This window comes from Cygnus olor, chromosome Z (genome assembly GCF_009769625.2).
Source record: "Cygnus olor isolate bCygOlo1 chromosome Z, bCygOlo1.pri.v2, whole genome shotgun sequence".
NCBI lineage: Eukaryota > Metazoa > Chordata > Aves > Anseriformes > Anatidae > Cygnus > Cygnus olor.
Genome location: NC_049198.1, coordinates 3,379,546 through 3,396,374, shown reverse-complemented (window position 1 = coordinate 3,396,374; position 16,829 = coordinate 3,379,546). Strand labels below are relative to the sequence as shown.

The following is a 16,829-nucleotide window of genomic DNA, read 5'->3' as shown; positions in this document are numbered from 1 at the left end:
CATAATTTTTCTTCAGTCTCTGGAGACTGCCTATTTTTATCAGAGAGCAGAATTTACCCCAAGTATTTGTATTGAGGATATGATATTTTTCTGCAGAACAATTAGTCTCTGGAACACAAAGCCACAAAATATTACTAAAGGAAATGGAAAGATTCATAGAAGATTTGGATAGTTTGATGAATTAAATGCAATTAAATTAGCGAGTGCTTCGGGGCATGGACTAATTACCGACTGTATTTTGATAGATGCTTAGGGGGGAATTTTCCTCCTGCTACGAAGCTTCTTGTACCTTTTCTTGCGTAGTGTGGAGTACATAGAGAGCATTTTTTCAGTATTATTTATGACAGTGATAAGTGCAGCCGTGAAGTTACTGAGCAACAAGTTTAAAAGAAACAAAAGTATTTTCACATAGCATCTGATTTTAAACTGCGCAATTTATTGCTACAGAATAAACATTTCAAAAAACAGGTAATCTTCACATCTTCACATTACAGTAGCTCTTCATATGTTGGTTGGTTACTAAAGCCAGCTAATAGAAAACAGATCTGAGAGACAGATCTGCTCAGCATATAGATAGAATCATGTAGGTTGGGAAAGACGCCTAAGATCCATCAAGTCCAACCGTTAACCTAGCACTGCCAAGTCTCCCAGTAAACCATGCCCCTAAGCACCACATCTGTGTGTCTTTAGAATACCTCCAGGGATGGTGACTCAACTACTTCCCTGGGGAGCCCGTTCCAATGCCTCACAACCCTTTCGGTAAAGAAGTTCTTCCTAATATCCGATCTAAACCTACCCTGGTGCAACTTGAGGCCATTTCCTCTCATCTTGCTGCTTGGGAGAAGAGATTGACCCCCACCCTGCTACAACCTCCTTTGAGGTAGTTGTAGAGAGCGATAACGTCTCTCCTGAGTCTCTTTTTCTCTAGGTTTTCTATAAACCCTCGTTCCCTCAACCGCACCTCATTTCGCAGTGTATATGCTTTTAGGGAAACTAGGAGTTTCAGGGGAAGCAAGGCATATTGTAGCACTTCTGTGAAAATGATTGCTGTCTGTGCTTTCCTCTTGTGAGCTGACTAGTACATGGGGTGAAATGATAAGTTTGCATCACTTAACAGCACAATTGTTTTATAACTGAGTCGATGCTTTTACTTTGCCAAAGGTGGTTATTCTAGTGAAGAAGTTGTTAAGTTTTGCTAACAGGATGTGATATATGTTGCAGGACATCTACCTCCATAATCCAAATGTGAAGTGGGATGATATTATTGGACTGGATGCAGCTAAAAGGCTAGTCAAGGAAGCAGTTGTTTATCCTATAAGGGTAAGATACTAAATAAATCAGAGAAAACCATCGTTGAGCTCATTAACATCTTCCTTGTAATTACAGTGGTGGTCAAGTTTTCTCACTATTTGTGCTTTTGTAGGCAGTTTCTGTTTGAACTGTTCCTGTTTCATTTAGAAAGGGAATACCCATTCTCCCATAGGAGAATGCCAAAATGAAAAAAATTTAAGTTTGGGGTTCTATTATTTTCAACCCTTGGCAATGTAAAATATATTGGGTTTGGCCGTTACTAATTCAATGTAAAATGACTTACAGAAGAGAATATAAAGCCAATTGCGTTTGAAGAATTCGTTTAAAACAATTTCAAATACAGTTAATACAGTATTATTGTCAGTACTCATATCATATTTATCATATGTTGCTTTGTTTTTTTTTTCCCATCTTCCAATTTCTTAGATTGCCTGCATGTGTTAGGAGCAGTGGGGGTAAGGGTTAGAATTCCTTCCATGTTGTTACGTTTATAATCCCTGAATTACTTTTTGGTTTCCACAGTACCCACAGCTATTTACAGGCATTCTGTCTCCTTGGAAGGGTTTATTGCTGTATGGACCACCAGGTATGGAGTGTCTTTATAGCCTATCCACGTAGGATATACTACTGTTTATCCTATGTCACTACTTCTGGTTTTGTACTGTGCATAAATCATTAATGCTAATTAGATCAAAAGTGTTAATGTATCACATAATAATTAATAATTAAGAACATGTTCTGTAATTTGAAATGAAAGAAGGTAATGTGGATGATCATATCAGCCTCTTTTACTCAAACCTCTCTATTTGCCTTTCTTACAACCCTTGATTATTTCTACACTTGAATCTTCAAAAAAAAAACAACACAGTACTTACGCTACCCTTTAGGAGAAATGGGAATTGATGTTGCTACTCAGCTTGGATGATATTAATCAAGTTTGACTTGACCTGATCTTGCAAAATACAAATAAATCTGCCATGGATTCATCTCCCTGAAGAAAATGTCCTTGCCTTCTCTCTTCTGCATTTGATGATCATTTCGGAAATGGGGTGGAAGCTTTGCCCTCTTCTGTGCTAGCTGGGTGTTTTCCACTCAGCACAGCCTCACTGCTCCTTCTGCTCCACTTTGACACAAGGGAGGAAGCACTGCCACCACATGAGTGTGTCTGGGAGGAGACAGAGGGCACAAGTACTGTGTGAGTTAATTGCAAAAGTTGTCATTCCAGTAAACTCCATTTGTTCTAGTGAATGCTTAGATGCACTTGCCATAGAAAGAATATGGAGAACATATTTGCAGTGCTGTAATACCTGAATTTCTCCAGGCAATCCTAGAAGGACTTTTCCTACTTTAGTACTTTATCTGACTAATAGGAAGATGAGGGGAATTATTCAAACATTTGCATTGTATTTCTTTAGAGTGAATTTCTTCAACACTGTTGTTTGTAGGTACTGGAAAAACATTGCTTGCTAAGGCTGTTGCCACAGAATGCAATACAACCTTTTTCAACATATCAGCATCCACCATTGTCAGCAAATGGAGGGGTGATTCAGAAAAACTTGTCCGGGTAAGAATTATCTTATTCATTATACAAAAATCAGGTTCCCACTTAAAGAACTGGAGTTTAAAACAGAACTGGAAAACTAGTATTCTTCTGATACTTATCATCTTTCCTGTCTTGGACAAAATATGTCTCTGTATCTACTTTTTAAAATGGGAATAACATCACTTCTGCAGAAGTCTTAAAATGGATTCTTGCTGTGGAATTTTAGTTATGTAATTCAATATGAAGTATGTATCCCAAAGCCAGCAAAGATTTTTGACTCATTAAATAAGCAACAAGCAAGCTGTATTCCTAACTAAACTAGTGTTTGTTTAGTGACCCCTTCAGAGTGCTTCACAGCCTTTGTGTGAGAGTTGGCTGGCTCCTAGGCTCCCTACAAAATATACCTGCTATTTAGGTTACCAAATTTCCTACTGCTCTCATCCTGCGAGGCACAGAATTGGCAAAGAACTCCATTGTCACAGTCAAACACAGACATAATATTGCTTTAATGAAGGTAGTTCGATGGCAAATGGGTAAACGTATTTTCACATATAGGCTGGCAACTAGCATGCATGGTTCAGCTGTGATATAGAAAAGTTCAGAAATTTAGGTGTAGCTTCTGTACTCTGAGGTACCCATCAACTCTTTCTGTAATGTCAACCATTTTGGTGTAAAAAAATCCACAAACATTTAGTATTCCTTTACTCTCACCTCTTAGGGTCCTCTTCAGATAGATACAGAGCTCTGGAAAATGAGTAGTCATGATGGATTGCACTTGGCAACTGCCATTACAAGCATTGTTAATGCTTCAAAATCTCCCTTGAAATATAGGTAATATCTGCAACATAATTATTCTTCTTGTGTCCTTTTTTCCTTTAAAATGGCATGTTTTTCTTCTGACATTCACCTTGTGTGTTATTGATCCTCTTGACATCTGTGTCAGTATCTTCCTAAAAGTTTCCATCCCGTCAAGAGAAGGGATCTGGTTTCTGAAACAACACCATCGAAAAGGTTTTTGTGAACATGCTACAACACTTGCAATTATATTGAATCTGTGGTATTTCACCCTTAGTTGGTTCTTTGGCAGAATACAGAAATAAAATTAGATCGTGGATCAGGACAGCTCTAAGAAAACTACCATGTGAATTTATATCCTAAAATGACACGAGGCTGGTGCATGGTCTTCTGAAGTTGTGTGAAGTATATGTCAGTTTCGCACTCATGCAGAGGAATATCAGCTCATTCTGTTTTCCTCATTTCTCAGCTATATTGATGTGATTTTATAGTTTAGATTCATAATAAAATTATAGATTGCAAACTGTTAGCACCTTTTGCACAACAGCAGTGGAAGAAGATATACAAACAAAACTGATATCATAGCATCCAATTTTTGTTTCAGCAACCATCTTGGAAAAGCTACTCACATGGCAAAATTATTATATGATCCAGTGTTTGACTTAATTGCAAACTTTTGCTTCCTTAAACAGTATGAGTCACAATGGTGATCATACACTACTTGTGATCCAAAGTGCAGAAAATAATATATATCTTTTTAAGTTTTGTTTTTAAATGTTCAGATTAAGAAGTGCTGGATTACTATATATTGTTAGTGATACTTATTTAAAAATTGCAAGAATGCTTCACTGAAGAAGAAATGACTATATATTCTTATTGTTAATGTAAGTCTCTCCCTCTTTCCAGAAAAATAGATGAAACCTTTTTTTTTTTTGTTTGTTTCAAAATGGCAGACCCAGGTTTTGTGTGTCAGCTTAATATTCCATTTTGTAATCTAGCCCTGATTGTTCAAGCTGTTTGTTTTCTCCAGGAAAAACAAAAGAACTTCTTAATTCTTACCAAGAGAAGCAGTCCATTTTTTTTTCATTATGGTGCAGTTGATTTATTATTTTCCTCAAATCCTTATTTAAAAAACTACAAATGGACCACCAATAGAGGACAGGATGTTTAATCTCTGCTAACAATTTAGGACTTCCCAGAATCCTCTGCTGGATAATTTTCTTCTATCCCATTATTCTCAGGGTACTCTGATAGGATTTATACAAAGATTTACATATAAAGACAGGATTACATGCCTGTGTTCTTTATATCTCCTTTACAAGCCTTTCAGAATTTGAGAGGGTTCAGGGACCCTCAGCCTACCCAGATCTTTTGCCCTAGAACATACTCCTTTTTGCCCTAGAAGTTTGGAGTATGGGTACCATTATTTATCTGCAGTGCTCTTAATGCCTTGTCCTGTTAGTTTTCTTGTTAATCTTTTCTGTCGCTTTTATTCTTCTCTTTAAACAGGTGCTATTTGAGCTTGCCCGGTACCATGCTCCTTCCACAATTTTCTTGGATGAGCTGGAGTCAGTTATGAGTCAAAGAGGCACTGTTTCTGGGTAAATGATGAGATCACTTCCTATGGTGTTAGGAGAACATATGTCCCCCTTTGCAATGCATCTTTTCAATAGTGTGTTTCAGGTGCTGACCAAAGTTTAATCATACAATATACCTTCTAGAAACAAATCTTAGCTAAAGTAAGGCATGAGACTACTCTGTAAACTTTAATAGGAGCATGATTGGGCCCCTGAAAGACTTGTCTTTTAGATTTTATTGACAGTATAGTTATTTTGAGTGATAATGGTAATTTTCATGAGTTAATAGTAAGTTATTTTTCTTCTGTTACGTTGTCAGCTTTAGCAGCCTTTTAGTGTATTATTTTCAGAATGCCTATCAGCTCTGAAAATACTGTTCCATGAAAATGTTGCATATGCTGTGGGGATTTAGAAAGAGAGATGTGGTCATTGTTTCATTCACAGTAGATGAGATCAGTAGAGTAGTGTGAAAGGCAGGTTCTGAGAAGTTTAGCACGTGACTATGGAAATAATGGGTCCAGGAAGACTGTGAGCAGGAGAGAAGAGCACAAATGCATAACCAGTGCTGTTGTATTTTCAAATAAGGTATTTGAAGTGGAAGTAAAGACAGCTGGGGGAAGAAACATGTGGCTTGTTAGAGGCAAATGAAAAGCAGCTGTTTTTGTGACACTTTGGACAGGCTGAGGCAGAGCAGGGTAAGATGCAGTGTACACAGTGGAATAGTATTTTCATTAATGGTACAAATTTTGATGGTATTGTCAGGACTTAGAGTTGCAGGAATGGGGGTTGTTATTATCGTCATCCATGGAGTACACAGTTTTATTTTAAAAAAAGCTGAAAGGGTTGAACACGGAGGAGAAGCAGGAGAAATACAAAAATATTATACCCATTAGGAGCCCATTACAGTGTGGCTATATGTATGTTATATACTATAAACTATATACTTACAAAGATGCATAAGTAGAATATGCCATATCATAAATACACAACTTGTAGTAATTGTCAGTTGATAGCTATAAATTATGGGCCAAGTCTTGCCTTCATACTTTTTTAAAAGCTCTCATTAACATCACTGGATTATGTATTTCAGTAAGGGTTTTTATCTGAGACTATATAGTTATTTTTACATATCCTTATTAAATATTGACATCACACCGATGTGTGGATGCCTTTGTAGAAACAAGCCATTAAACCTGAATTATAATTCTTACCATCTAAGGCCCTGATGTTTTCTCTGGATTTGGTCCACGGGTTACCAAGAACTCCACATCTGGGACCAAGAGTTCAAACTGGTTTCCTTCAAAATTGGTTACCTGGAGAAGGGCCAGTATTCTTAGCACTTTGCTTAAGTTCCCCTTCTCTCCTTGAAGAAGGCTCCTTTGTGTGTGGTCTCTGCCCTATTTTTCAATTTGTTTCAATACTGCAAACTTTTCTGTTTACTTTTGGTACAACATTTTGCAAACTATTGAATTCAGCAGTATGTGTATCTTCTTGTGGCCACTTAAAATTCACTCTCAGAAAAATTCCAGTAGTTCCCGTGAATAGGTAGGTGTGTTAGTTGTTTAATGGCAACTATTATGTTATAAAAATTCTCCTACACAGGTCAATCAATCAAAGCCTTAGTTGTTTTCCAGTAAACATCAGTTTTATTTGGAGATTAGTATAAACAAAAAAAATTAAATACTTTCTTTGGATTCAGTAATGGTGAACTCTCCTCACTTTAATGCACTGAAAAGAGTCCATTTAAGTAATCATTAGAAAGCTTGATTTTAATGCTTAGATGTTAGCTAATGGAGCTTAATCATGCTTTGAATTGGGGCAAAATGGTGACAAGGGCTCAGTTGCTGTGAATGACACTGTATAAATAAAGATGATTACTTTAATGCACTGAGCAAATAATGTTTCTCTGAATCTTGGTAGTGGTGAACATGAAGGAAGTCGACGGATGAAAACAGAATTACTGGTGCAGATGGATGGCTTGGCCCGATCTGATGATCTTGTATTTGTTTTAGCAGCTTCCAATCTGCCATGGTAAGAGATCCAGAGAGTACATTTTGAATACATTTGCATGAGCTTCTAAGCACAGATAAAGATTTTATTTAGACTTTTGCAGAGAAAGCCTTGATATTTGGTTAAAGCATTTAAAGATTAATTTGGAGCTTTTACTTTTAAACTCTACAATTCTTGCTATTTGTGCCACATGAGAATAATCCGTAATAAAGTCAACATATGCTGGTGCTACCAGCTGCTAATATTTAAAATGGAGTATTTGACTATAGAGGCAAGTTATTTACTATGTTTAAGCTAAGAAGGGTTTCAGCCTGGAGCTGTAAGGTGCTTAAAACATCTAGGGCTTAGAAGGATACTCCGTAAATAGGAAGGTTGGATTTTATTGGTATCAAATGGGACTTTTAAAAGTTGAGGGACAAAATTCTTTGGTTCTTTTAACATCATTTGGAACAGAAGAATAAATGGTTGGAAATTAGAATTAGAATATTTCATCATGTTGGCTCTCAAAATGGGCAGAACAGGTACTGAGAACAAGACAGAGAGGAGAGGACGAGAGGATGACAACAGGCAGCAGAAAATGGCCAGCTCTGTTCTCTCCTTGGATGGCTTCTCCCATGGCCACTGGCAGCCAGAATGTTGATCTGGCTGGATCACTCATCTGAACTGGTGTAGTATTTCTCTTGCTTTCATACAAACCTTCTCAAATGGTTGTAAACCATGTAGTACATGGGGAAAGTAATGGCTGTTGGGCAAGCACAGCTGTTTTTAACAGTCTGATTTGTAGCTCATTAACCTTTTTTTCAGAGTAGGAGCCAACACCTGTACAGGGAATTGAAACAAATTGATGATGAGCTTGTTTTTGAAGTTAGCTTTCGGAGGTCTGGAACTATTCTGTGGATTTCTGCTGGCCCTGAAATTCCCCCTGTCCCTGGGCTTCAGATCCATGAAATCTTCAGTGGAAGAGCACCTTTTTCTACAGAGAAATTGGTACATTGAAAGCAGAGAGGGGAACTGCAGTGAAGTAAATTGTGGAAATTATGTTTGGTGGGGGACAATCTTGGAGGCAGACATCTGCAAAAAGATGATAGGTATATGAAGGGTTCTTTTGTCCATGCTCCTTCCTGTTCTTGAAGTGTGACAGCCACAGAACAGGGCCATCCAAAACTGGCTGGGGGCACTGGGCTGTGATCAGAAGGCTGTTGCTGACCATAGGAAGTGTCCATGTTCAAATGACTCTGTGTGTGTATCCACAGATGCTTGCTTTTGAGCACTTTTTTAAAAGCCTCAGTGTATATTTTTTTGTGTGTAATGTACAGCCACACTTCTTCTTTGTGACGCACAAGGAAAGGCATTGAGCAGACTAGGACTTAATTATATTACAGTTGTATGAGAAGTTGCTGGAAAAAAATAGCTACTGTGTGTGTGAACAGTTAAGATTGAAAGGATATTAATACATTAATAACCCATTCATCTCTTTGTGGTTCATTAGTAATACGTTATAAATGTTTGTTACTGTACCATCGTTACCCTTCTAGAAGGAGAAACTCTGAGCAATGCATTGCACCTTTCAGTGGTCTCTTGCTTAAATTAACTTCTGAGTGGCCTTATGAGTGATGCTGCAACATGGCAGTATTAAAAAGAATCAGAAGTATTTACAAGATCCACTGATTTGAAAAGAAAAACCGGGTATTGAATACCAGTATTCTGGTATAAGTGGGTATTGAAACCCTCAGAGGAAGAGTTCAAAGAGCACAACTGGCCTGAAGATGCTGGATCTAGGGATCTTGGAGATGTGTTAATGCAAGCATGGGGCTGCTCTCTCTCTGTACACCTCTGCAGAAAAAAAGATTCCTTTGTGTCTTGTTACCATGCATCTGTCTTATGCAACTGAAACTCTTTCTGGAAAGCTGAGCAGAAGTTACAGGCTAGAGATTTGAATGTTTTACACATTTGGGTTTGGATCATTTTGCAACTCTGAAGTGCTAATTTCTGCAAAATTGCTCCCTCGAAACATCAAGAAAATGGCACAGTTTTTCTAAGGTAGATCCAAAATGACAAGATTTCTATTTTGGAGGAACTACTGCCACAGAAGGATGGTAATCTGTGTTGATACAAGGGTGGGAGCTGGCCTGTTGTGAGAAGCCAGCTCCCACTGCTGAAGGTTTGATACCTGTGAGCTTAGATTTTCTTGTTAAGACTTCTTCAGCCTTGCTGGTGGGCAGGTGGGATTTTTTCCCTCTCCAAAGTTAATTCAACCTATGAACGTCTGGCAGAACTGTGCCTAGAGTGGAGATGCTTTAAAATGCTGATGCTTTAAAATGCAGATGAGGATATACTTAGGTATTTTAGGAAGATGAAAATCTGGTGAAGTCCAGGAGCATCTTATATCATCACTGAGGCTGACTCACTTGAGGAGTTTGGGAGTGTTTGTTTCCAGAGAGGTTGGTGGGGTTTAAGCCCCCCTTAAAGATCTCACCTGTGTGTTTATGGATTATTTTCGTGTGCTTGGCTACCATCAGTCTCACTGTGGGACCCTAGACTTGAGCTGCATAGGGCTATTTTGTAACAAAGGTTTCAAAATACCTCCTTTTACAATCCAGACCTTGCGGCCGCACAGCAGAGCCCTGTGTTTTTGCAAACATTTGGTATTAAGCTGGATTTCAAGAGATTTGTTTAACTTGGATATTTATTGATCATAAAAAACAAAAACAAAAGAACTACCAAGCTGCTTTTAGATGAATGAAAAGAAGCCTAAACAAAGCTCTTTATGCTGTCCTAAGCTGCACTGCAGCTATTGATCTTCCTCTTCAGGCAGTGCTTGCTGCCCAGCCTTGCTTCCCCCTGCTCATCAGCCGGGCACTTCTTATTGACAAATTCCTTGTTGAAACAAGTCGACATAATTACGTAGCATAAAGGCCTTGTTAATGAAGAAATAAAGTGGTCCTTAACCACGCAGTGAATGTTTCCTAATGTATTAGTGTATTTAACTTCCATTGCGGTGCTGCTTGCTTTTCCCTCCCCACCCTCAGGGTTGGTGAAGCTTTGGTGGCAGCTGATAGACTCTTCCCTTCCACCAGAGCTGGATTGTGGTAGATCCCTCAGCACACAGCCAAGGTCGGGTAAGGGGATGTGGGCTGCAAACCCAAAATCACATCTGGGATTACCCCACAGCCAGCCCTTCCCTTCACTCCCAGCAGTGCATGCCCGGTGTGTACGGTGGAGGACAGCGAGGAAGGAGAGCTGAGCGCAGTGTGGGGAAGCCCCAGGAGAAGCCATGGACTTAGAACAAGCCATCAGCCTGTAGTGGCTCTGCTCAGGCCGCCTGCATGGGAGGACAGGAGGTGGGCTGATGAGAAGCTTGCTGCTCTTGGTGCCTTTTCCTCTTCTGCACTGCAGTGATGATCCCAGTAGGCAGGGATTAATTATCAGTGAGCTCTTGTTGCTGTTTCTGGCTTCACCTCTGGAGGTATGAGGTCTCTTAATTTCTGCCTCATGCATTTACTAATATTCCTCCTTCTGGAAACAAAAAGAGCTGTTTGCCTTGTTTACCTCCATGAAATGTGGCAGTGATAATGAGGCATGATGCCTTGTGATGTCAACCTGGGAGAGATCCCAAAAGTCACCCTCTTCCGTAGGTCCTGTAGAGATTCTTTCCACGAGCATTTCTTAATACTTTTCTCTGAAATAATAGCCCACAATATTTTGGTTGGCGCAGTGCTTGTTATTCTGTTCTGGTTATTGTTGTCACTTAACCTTGCATTTTATCACTAACAAAACAATTTAGCACACAAATACTTTTAAGATAACAAAAATATTACATCTTTGTTTTCCTCTTTAAGCCAACAAGCAGGGTCACTGTAACCTTTCTGGGTAAATACAGCAACTTGTATGTATCAGTGGGCTTGTTTACAGAGCAGTTCCTTGTGTTATGATCACGTCTTAGACCTCTATTTCACTGCTTACATCTCTGCAGAACTAAAACACAGCAGTAGGAGGAACAGCTGGAAATACTGCCTGGGAGCCCAGCGCCTCTTGGGCGCTGTGTTTTTGCTATGTTCTTATCAACTAAGGGCAAGGTTGCTTCCTCTGTGCATGGCTAGGGAGGTCGTGAAGCTGTGATTTCAGGGGGCAGCCCAATAGTGCTCTGAAGTGGTGGAAAATGTCCACATTTGGTGGATTCGTGGGGTGTTTGCGGGGACTGTGGCTGTGGTTGTCCTTCTCCTGCAAGAGCAGTTAGAGTACCTGCGTGGGCACCTCTGAAACCCTGAGGAATTTGGCTCTGTTTGTGTACATGGGGAAAGGCAATGTGGGTAAATAGCAGCCAAGGGGACGGTCAGCTGCAGAGTAGTTAATTTCTAGCCTAGCAGAGCAATTCTGAGAAGTTGCTGAAATAAACATTTGGAAAGGGAGGGGGGACCAATACGGTCCTGTGCCTGTTCTGCAGCCTGTGTGAGAGGCGCTGCACTGGGCATCACACAGCGTAGGGTGAAGCCCCAGGGCTGCACAGCAAGCCTCTTAAGCAGCCTGAGATCTCAGTAACGGTATCAATATACCAACAGTCATTGATTAGCAAAGCTCTGGTATTTACCTCGGAGTCCTTGATTAGAAGTACTGGGAAGGATCTGAGTGAATTCTGTTGGCGTGTGAGATCCTGTCGATCATCCTGAGCCAGACTCAACTCTCCAAAACTGAGAGGTCCTTTCTGGGGACAGAGGCACTTCTGATCCCACTAAGCGGAGTGACAGCACCTACTTGGGAGGCCATTTTTCCTTTTCTTATGTTGTGAGCCAGTAGAAGATACTATTAAAAATAAGGACGAGTCACCAAAGTTGACAGAAATAAGCTTTGTTGGTGTGCTCCAGGTCTGTCCTGAGCTGGCAGTCAGTTGCCTGTAAATTCAAGGGGGGGTTTATACAAGAAGTATTGCTTGTATGTTGACTTTGCTGGCAAAAGGATTTCACCCAAGATATCATCAAAGGTAGAGGCAGGTTTAAGTGTACCTACACTGCAGGTGCAGTCCTCCAGCAGCTGGCTCTTTCTGCTCAGCTGACAGGGGTGGAAATGGTGCTTAGGGCTCCTTTTTTTTCCTCTCTGCACAAGACACATTGTGGGGAGTTGCTCCTTGATGAGAGTTTCTTGGCAGACATGGGGAACTAAATTTTAAACTGAAATAACAATTCAGTGACTGAAAATGGGGCCACTAGAGAAAGATTGGTACTGCATTTGGAAGGATAATAGCTCAGAGCAGCTCCTGGAAGATACTGGAGACTTATGAGTAAATACTTTGTAGCTGCTATTTCTTCTTGAAAATTCTATGGATGATTGGGGTGCCTGTAGATTGTTCCCATTATATGAGTAACAAGAGATGAACCAGAGTAGAAATTTGTGTTCAGTTATGTCACTGTTAGATGCAAACAACTGAAGAACACTTGGGAGAAGGCTAGATTAAATAACCCACTTGGATGTGCATCTGCGGAGCTGGCATGCCAGGCGTACCAGGACTCCTGCAAACTGACAGAATCTGTGGTGCTGTCTAGAAAGACTTCATCTAGGTGGTCACGAAATGCTTTGAGAAAGGAACAGAAAAAAAAAACAACTTTTTCTTTCAGTTCTTATTTGTGCATCACAAACAAGTAAAAACGAGGAGTATTCTCAGTCTTCTGTATTTTGTGTTTTGTTTTTTTTTTTGGTTTTGCTTTTGCCAAACACCTTATCTGAGCTGATGTCAACAGAGGTTTTGGCTCATTGGCACATTGATCCAGCCTGTTCATCTTTCACAAGCTCCTTTTTACAAGGATACTGTCCTTTGGGGCTGTATGATGTATAATTTGCATGGCAGGAGCAGCCTCAGATCAAGCTCCCGTTCTGCCATAAACATGGTCCTTGCATCCCAGATTGAAAGTCTGTGTTTCTGTCTATATTTTAAGAATCCCTTACAAAGCAGCAATTAATTAGTCCTGACATATTACCCCAGACAGACAAGTTGCAGTGTCTCCTTAACAGCAAAGGTTGAAACCGAGAGGTTATTACTGACAGGACATGCTGCACACAAGATAGCTGCAACTTCAAGTTACAATTTACAACTTACGAGTTATTGTTAAGCCTCGTTGTCACAAGTCAGTGTATTGCTAACACAGCGAACAGGAACACACTTGATAACTAATCTACTTTTTCAAAACTAGGTTGGCACAGCTACAGGTGGGGTTGAAAATTGTCAGTCCCTGCAGTGAGGAGCTTCCTGTGAAAAGTGTCTCTGCAAAGAGATGCACTGAAATGATTCCTCTTCTGCTTTGCTTGCAGGGAGTTGGATTCTGCCATGCTGCGGCGGCTAGAGAAGAGGATTTTGGTCGACCTTCCAAGTAAAGAGGCGCGGCAGGCGATGATCCAGCACTGGCTGCCCCCTCTGAGCAACAGCGGAGGAGTGGAGCTGAGAACAGACCTGGACTACAGCTTGCTGGGCCAGGTGAGACAGCACTGCAGCAGCTTGGGGACTTTCAGAGTGGGAAACATAAGCAAGAGTAACATGTACCACCAACAGCGATAGAATTGTGTCATGGGGGAGGAGGTCCAGGGCAGAGGGTGAGGACAGCACCTCACTGTCTGCAGCAATCGCAACATACAGAGCTAGGGGAAGGACCTTGGGTCTGCCTGAGGCCAGCCAGAAATTAGCGAGAGGCAGGGCTGAGTGTTTTGCAGGTACATACCTGACTGGGGAAATCACTGGTTCCACACAGCTCTGCTTGCAAAATCATGTTTTCTGATCCTCTCTGTTGGGCCAATTTTTCAGCCTTAAATACAGAGAGACTTACAGCAATAGTATGTTCTCTCATTCTTCACACCGGGCTGGGAGCACTTCCAATTCACTGGGGTAATGAACAACTAATTGGGTAGGGAAGGTTTGTCACAGCTCCACTGCAGCAGGAGAAAACAGCTTTCAGACAAGGGCGAGATTCACTAGGAATCAGGCTTGCTTTATTTAGCCCCTTGCAACATCCTCAGTTCTTTGGAAATATCTACAGCTTGCCCAGTTGCCTCTTTTTACTTCTGTTCAGAGACAATTCCGCTCAGTTTTTGTTTTATAAATGAGGAAACGTAGTTATTTTATTAACAGGAAAGCCAGAAACAGACACAGAAATGGGAGTTTTAGTTGACCTACAGAAAATTGTCATTAGAAAGAAAACGCTCGGTATTTCCCTTGCACCTGAAAAGTATTGTGGGCATTCAAAGCTAGAGCAAACAGTAATACTGGTGTGGGGAAGGGGTGTGTACCAGGGTGTATATATATGTACATACTTACATATGTATCTATCTGTACATACATGATGTGTGCCAGGAGTCAGATTCAAGGACCCCGTGTGTCCCTTCCAACTCTGGATAGCCTGATTCTATATTCTGTGATATATTTCTGACAGAAATAGAATTTACAAATACTTTATAAAAATACAAATAAAATATATATGCTTGTAAATGCCATTGTCGTCTCATTTGTAAGGCTGTAAGCTGTAATTTATCATTCTGGTTCTGTCACAGGAAACTGATGGGTACTCTGGTTCAGACATTAAACTCGTGTGCAAGGAAGCAGCCATGAGACCAGTGAGGAAAATCTTCGACGCTCTTGAAAACCATCAGCAAGGTACCACAGCTTTGATTAGAGAATCTGATCTGGGAAATGCTGATCTACTGCTCTAACTCTAGAAATTGCATTAACCCCAGCAGGTGGAGCTCTATTATCTGCTTAGAGAAGTTTTAATCTCCATTTCTAAAACATTTACCGAAGCTAATGTTTCTGAAAATTAGCCCTTTTTTATGTCAGTATCTGTGCATAAATATGAATTTCTCTTTATCTCACTAGGTTCATTCTGCTGATTTTATATAGTAAGTCGTGTGTTAGACTTAAAAGAACGCCTTTTGGTAGTAATAATGATATTTGATCTATTTTCTCTAGGTAGCAGTAACTTACCTGTGATCCGACTGGACAGAATCACAACAGCAGATTTCCTGGATGTGATTGCCCATACCAAGCCATCGGCAAAGAAGCTGAGCCAGAAGTACACAGCTTGGCAGAGAGAGTTTGAGTCAGTTTGAAGAGAAAAATCCTAAAAGACTGAGAACTTCAAGGACTTTTGCTATCCAAAATGGCATCTGTGTCACCTCCAAAGGACTGAACGGTGATGGAGAAGGAAGTGCTGTTGTTTTTGGGAGAGAATGCCGTGAGAAATGCCGGGTAGAAATCTTTACTTTGAAAATGCAGTGGGGGAGGGAGGCTTGTTTTTATTAGCCATTTTCAATGACCATTCAAAAATATTCTTTATGGCAGTTGCTATGTAATGAAAACTCTAGCCTTAACTTTATGCATAAAGACTTAAAGCTTGACTGATTTTTAGTCTTTTTTCATGGTAGTTGTTTACAGGTTTGGAGTACAAGAGCTGGAGCGGAAAGCTTGCTAAGAACAATTAGATGGTTAGTGTAATTCTCCCTTTCTGAGACTCACTAACGCGCCACTATCAGCACAGCTCTACCAACAGAGGCTTGCATGCCTTTTTAATGAAGCAAAAGTGATTGTTTTCAATGAAATTCAGTTTAACAGTGCCTGGTAAACTTTGTTAGTTGTTTTCATCTGGTTTGGGTTGGAAGGGACCTTAAAGATCATCTTGGTGTGCCAAACATATTACTTTCCAGTTGGTTTGGGATGTTTCCAAGCTGAAAAGTGCAAGGGATCAGAAGAATTTGGAGTCATTGTAGAAAATCAGCATCATCTAGGGTAATCTGGCTAGAAACTGGATTGCTGGTAACCCACTGGTTTGCAGTCAGTCATAAAATGTGAGGTGACTCACATAAAAAAAGGTGAGTCTGTGCAGTGCTGCGGTAAGTATTACCCAAGTTGGAGACTTTTCTGCTGATAATCATGGCCAGGTAACCAGTCAGTTGCCTATCAAGCTTTTTATTGGAAATTCTAAGTCATTTTTTCAGGCTTTCGGGTCTCATCACTGTCCCCCTCTTACCTTCCCTCTTGCACGGTTTTCCGTGTCACTGCTTTCCTAAGTGCCACGATGCTCTCCAGCATGCTCCTGGACCTCTGGAGAACTGACAGTCTCCTTTTGTTCTAGCATTGTATTGTCTCACACTGTCAGAAGTCTTTGTGGGAAATTACTTCACAGGATTTTACTTAGAGATTTCTCACTTCCCTAACCTGACTCTGACTACAGGCCAAAAACCTCCTGTATGTACTCCAGGCAACAAACACGGACTCAGAGTTGCTGGCAGAACGTTAGATGTGTGAATTTATTCACAACAGTAGGTTACAATTTATGATGGCACCTAAGATAAGGCCTCCAGCTATCATGTATTTGGGTTGGTTTTTTTTGGTTTCTTTTTTTGTACGTTTGGCAGAGACATAAGCCTCTCAGTGCTGCTTTCTTCCTGGGTGATGTGGGTGTGCGTGTGTGTAGGGGGTGTCTAACAGTACCTTTTATGTCATTATACAGCATGCAACACAAACAGTATCTAAAGATGGCTTTTGTTTCTGGGGGGGGTGTATTCTCCCACTTCTACTGCAGAGCTCCCTCAGGCCGCACGTTCTTCTCTCTGACAGA

General features: G+C 40.5%; 1 protein-coding gene across 11 annotated transcripts in view; it reads left to right on the top strand.

Annotated features, from left to right (window-relative positions):
• KATNAL2 (katanin catalytic subunit A1 like 2) overlaps positions 1–15,605 on the top strand; it is a 30,891-nt gene extending 15,286 nt beyond the window's left edge. For 9 of the 11 annotated variants that reach the window (XM_040540605.1, XM_040540596.1, XM_040540597.1 and 6 more), the window contains 9 exons: positions 1,222–1,320; positions 1,834–1,897; positions 2,757–2,875; positions 5,159–5,250; positions 7,147–7,257; positions 10,431–10,577; positions 13,537–13,699; positions 14,767–14,869; positions 15,182–15,605. In XM_040540605.1, the coding sequence (XP_040396539.1) occupies positions 1,222–1,320; positions 1,834–1,897; positions 2,757–2,875; positions 5,159–5,250; positions 7,147–7,257; positions 10,431–10,577; positions 13,537–13,699; positions 14,767–14,869; positions 15,182–15,321 (1,038 nt within the window). In that variant the 3' untranslated portion in view covers positions 15,322–15,605. The remainder of the gene's footprint in view (positions 1–1,221; positions 1,321–1,833; positions 1,898–2,756; positions 2,876–5,158; positions 5,251–7,146; positions 7,258–10,430; positions 10,578–13,536; positions 13,700–14,766; positions 14,870–15,181) is intronic. The other 2 variants (XM_040540604.1, XM_040540603.1) reach the window with 1 other exon arrangement.
• The last annotated feature ends 1,224 nt before the right edge of the window (positions 15,606–16,829 follow it).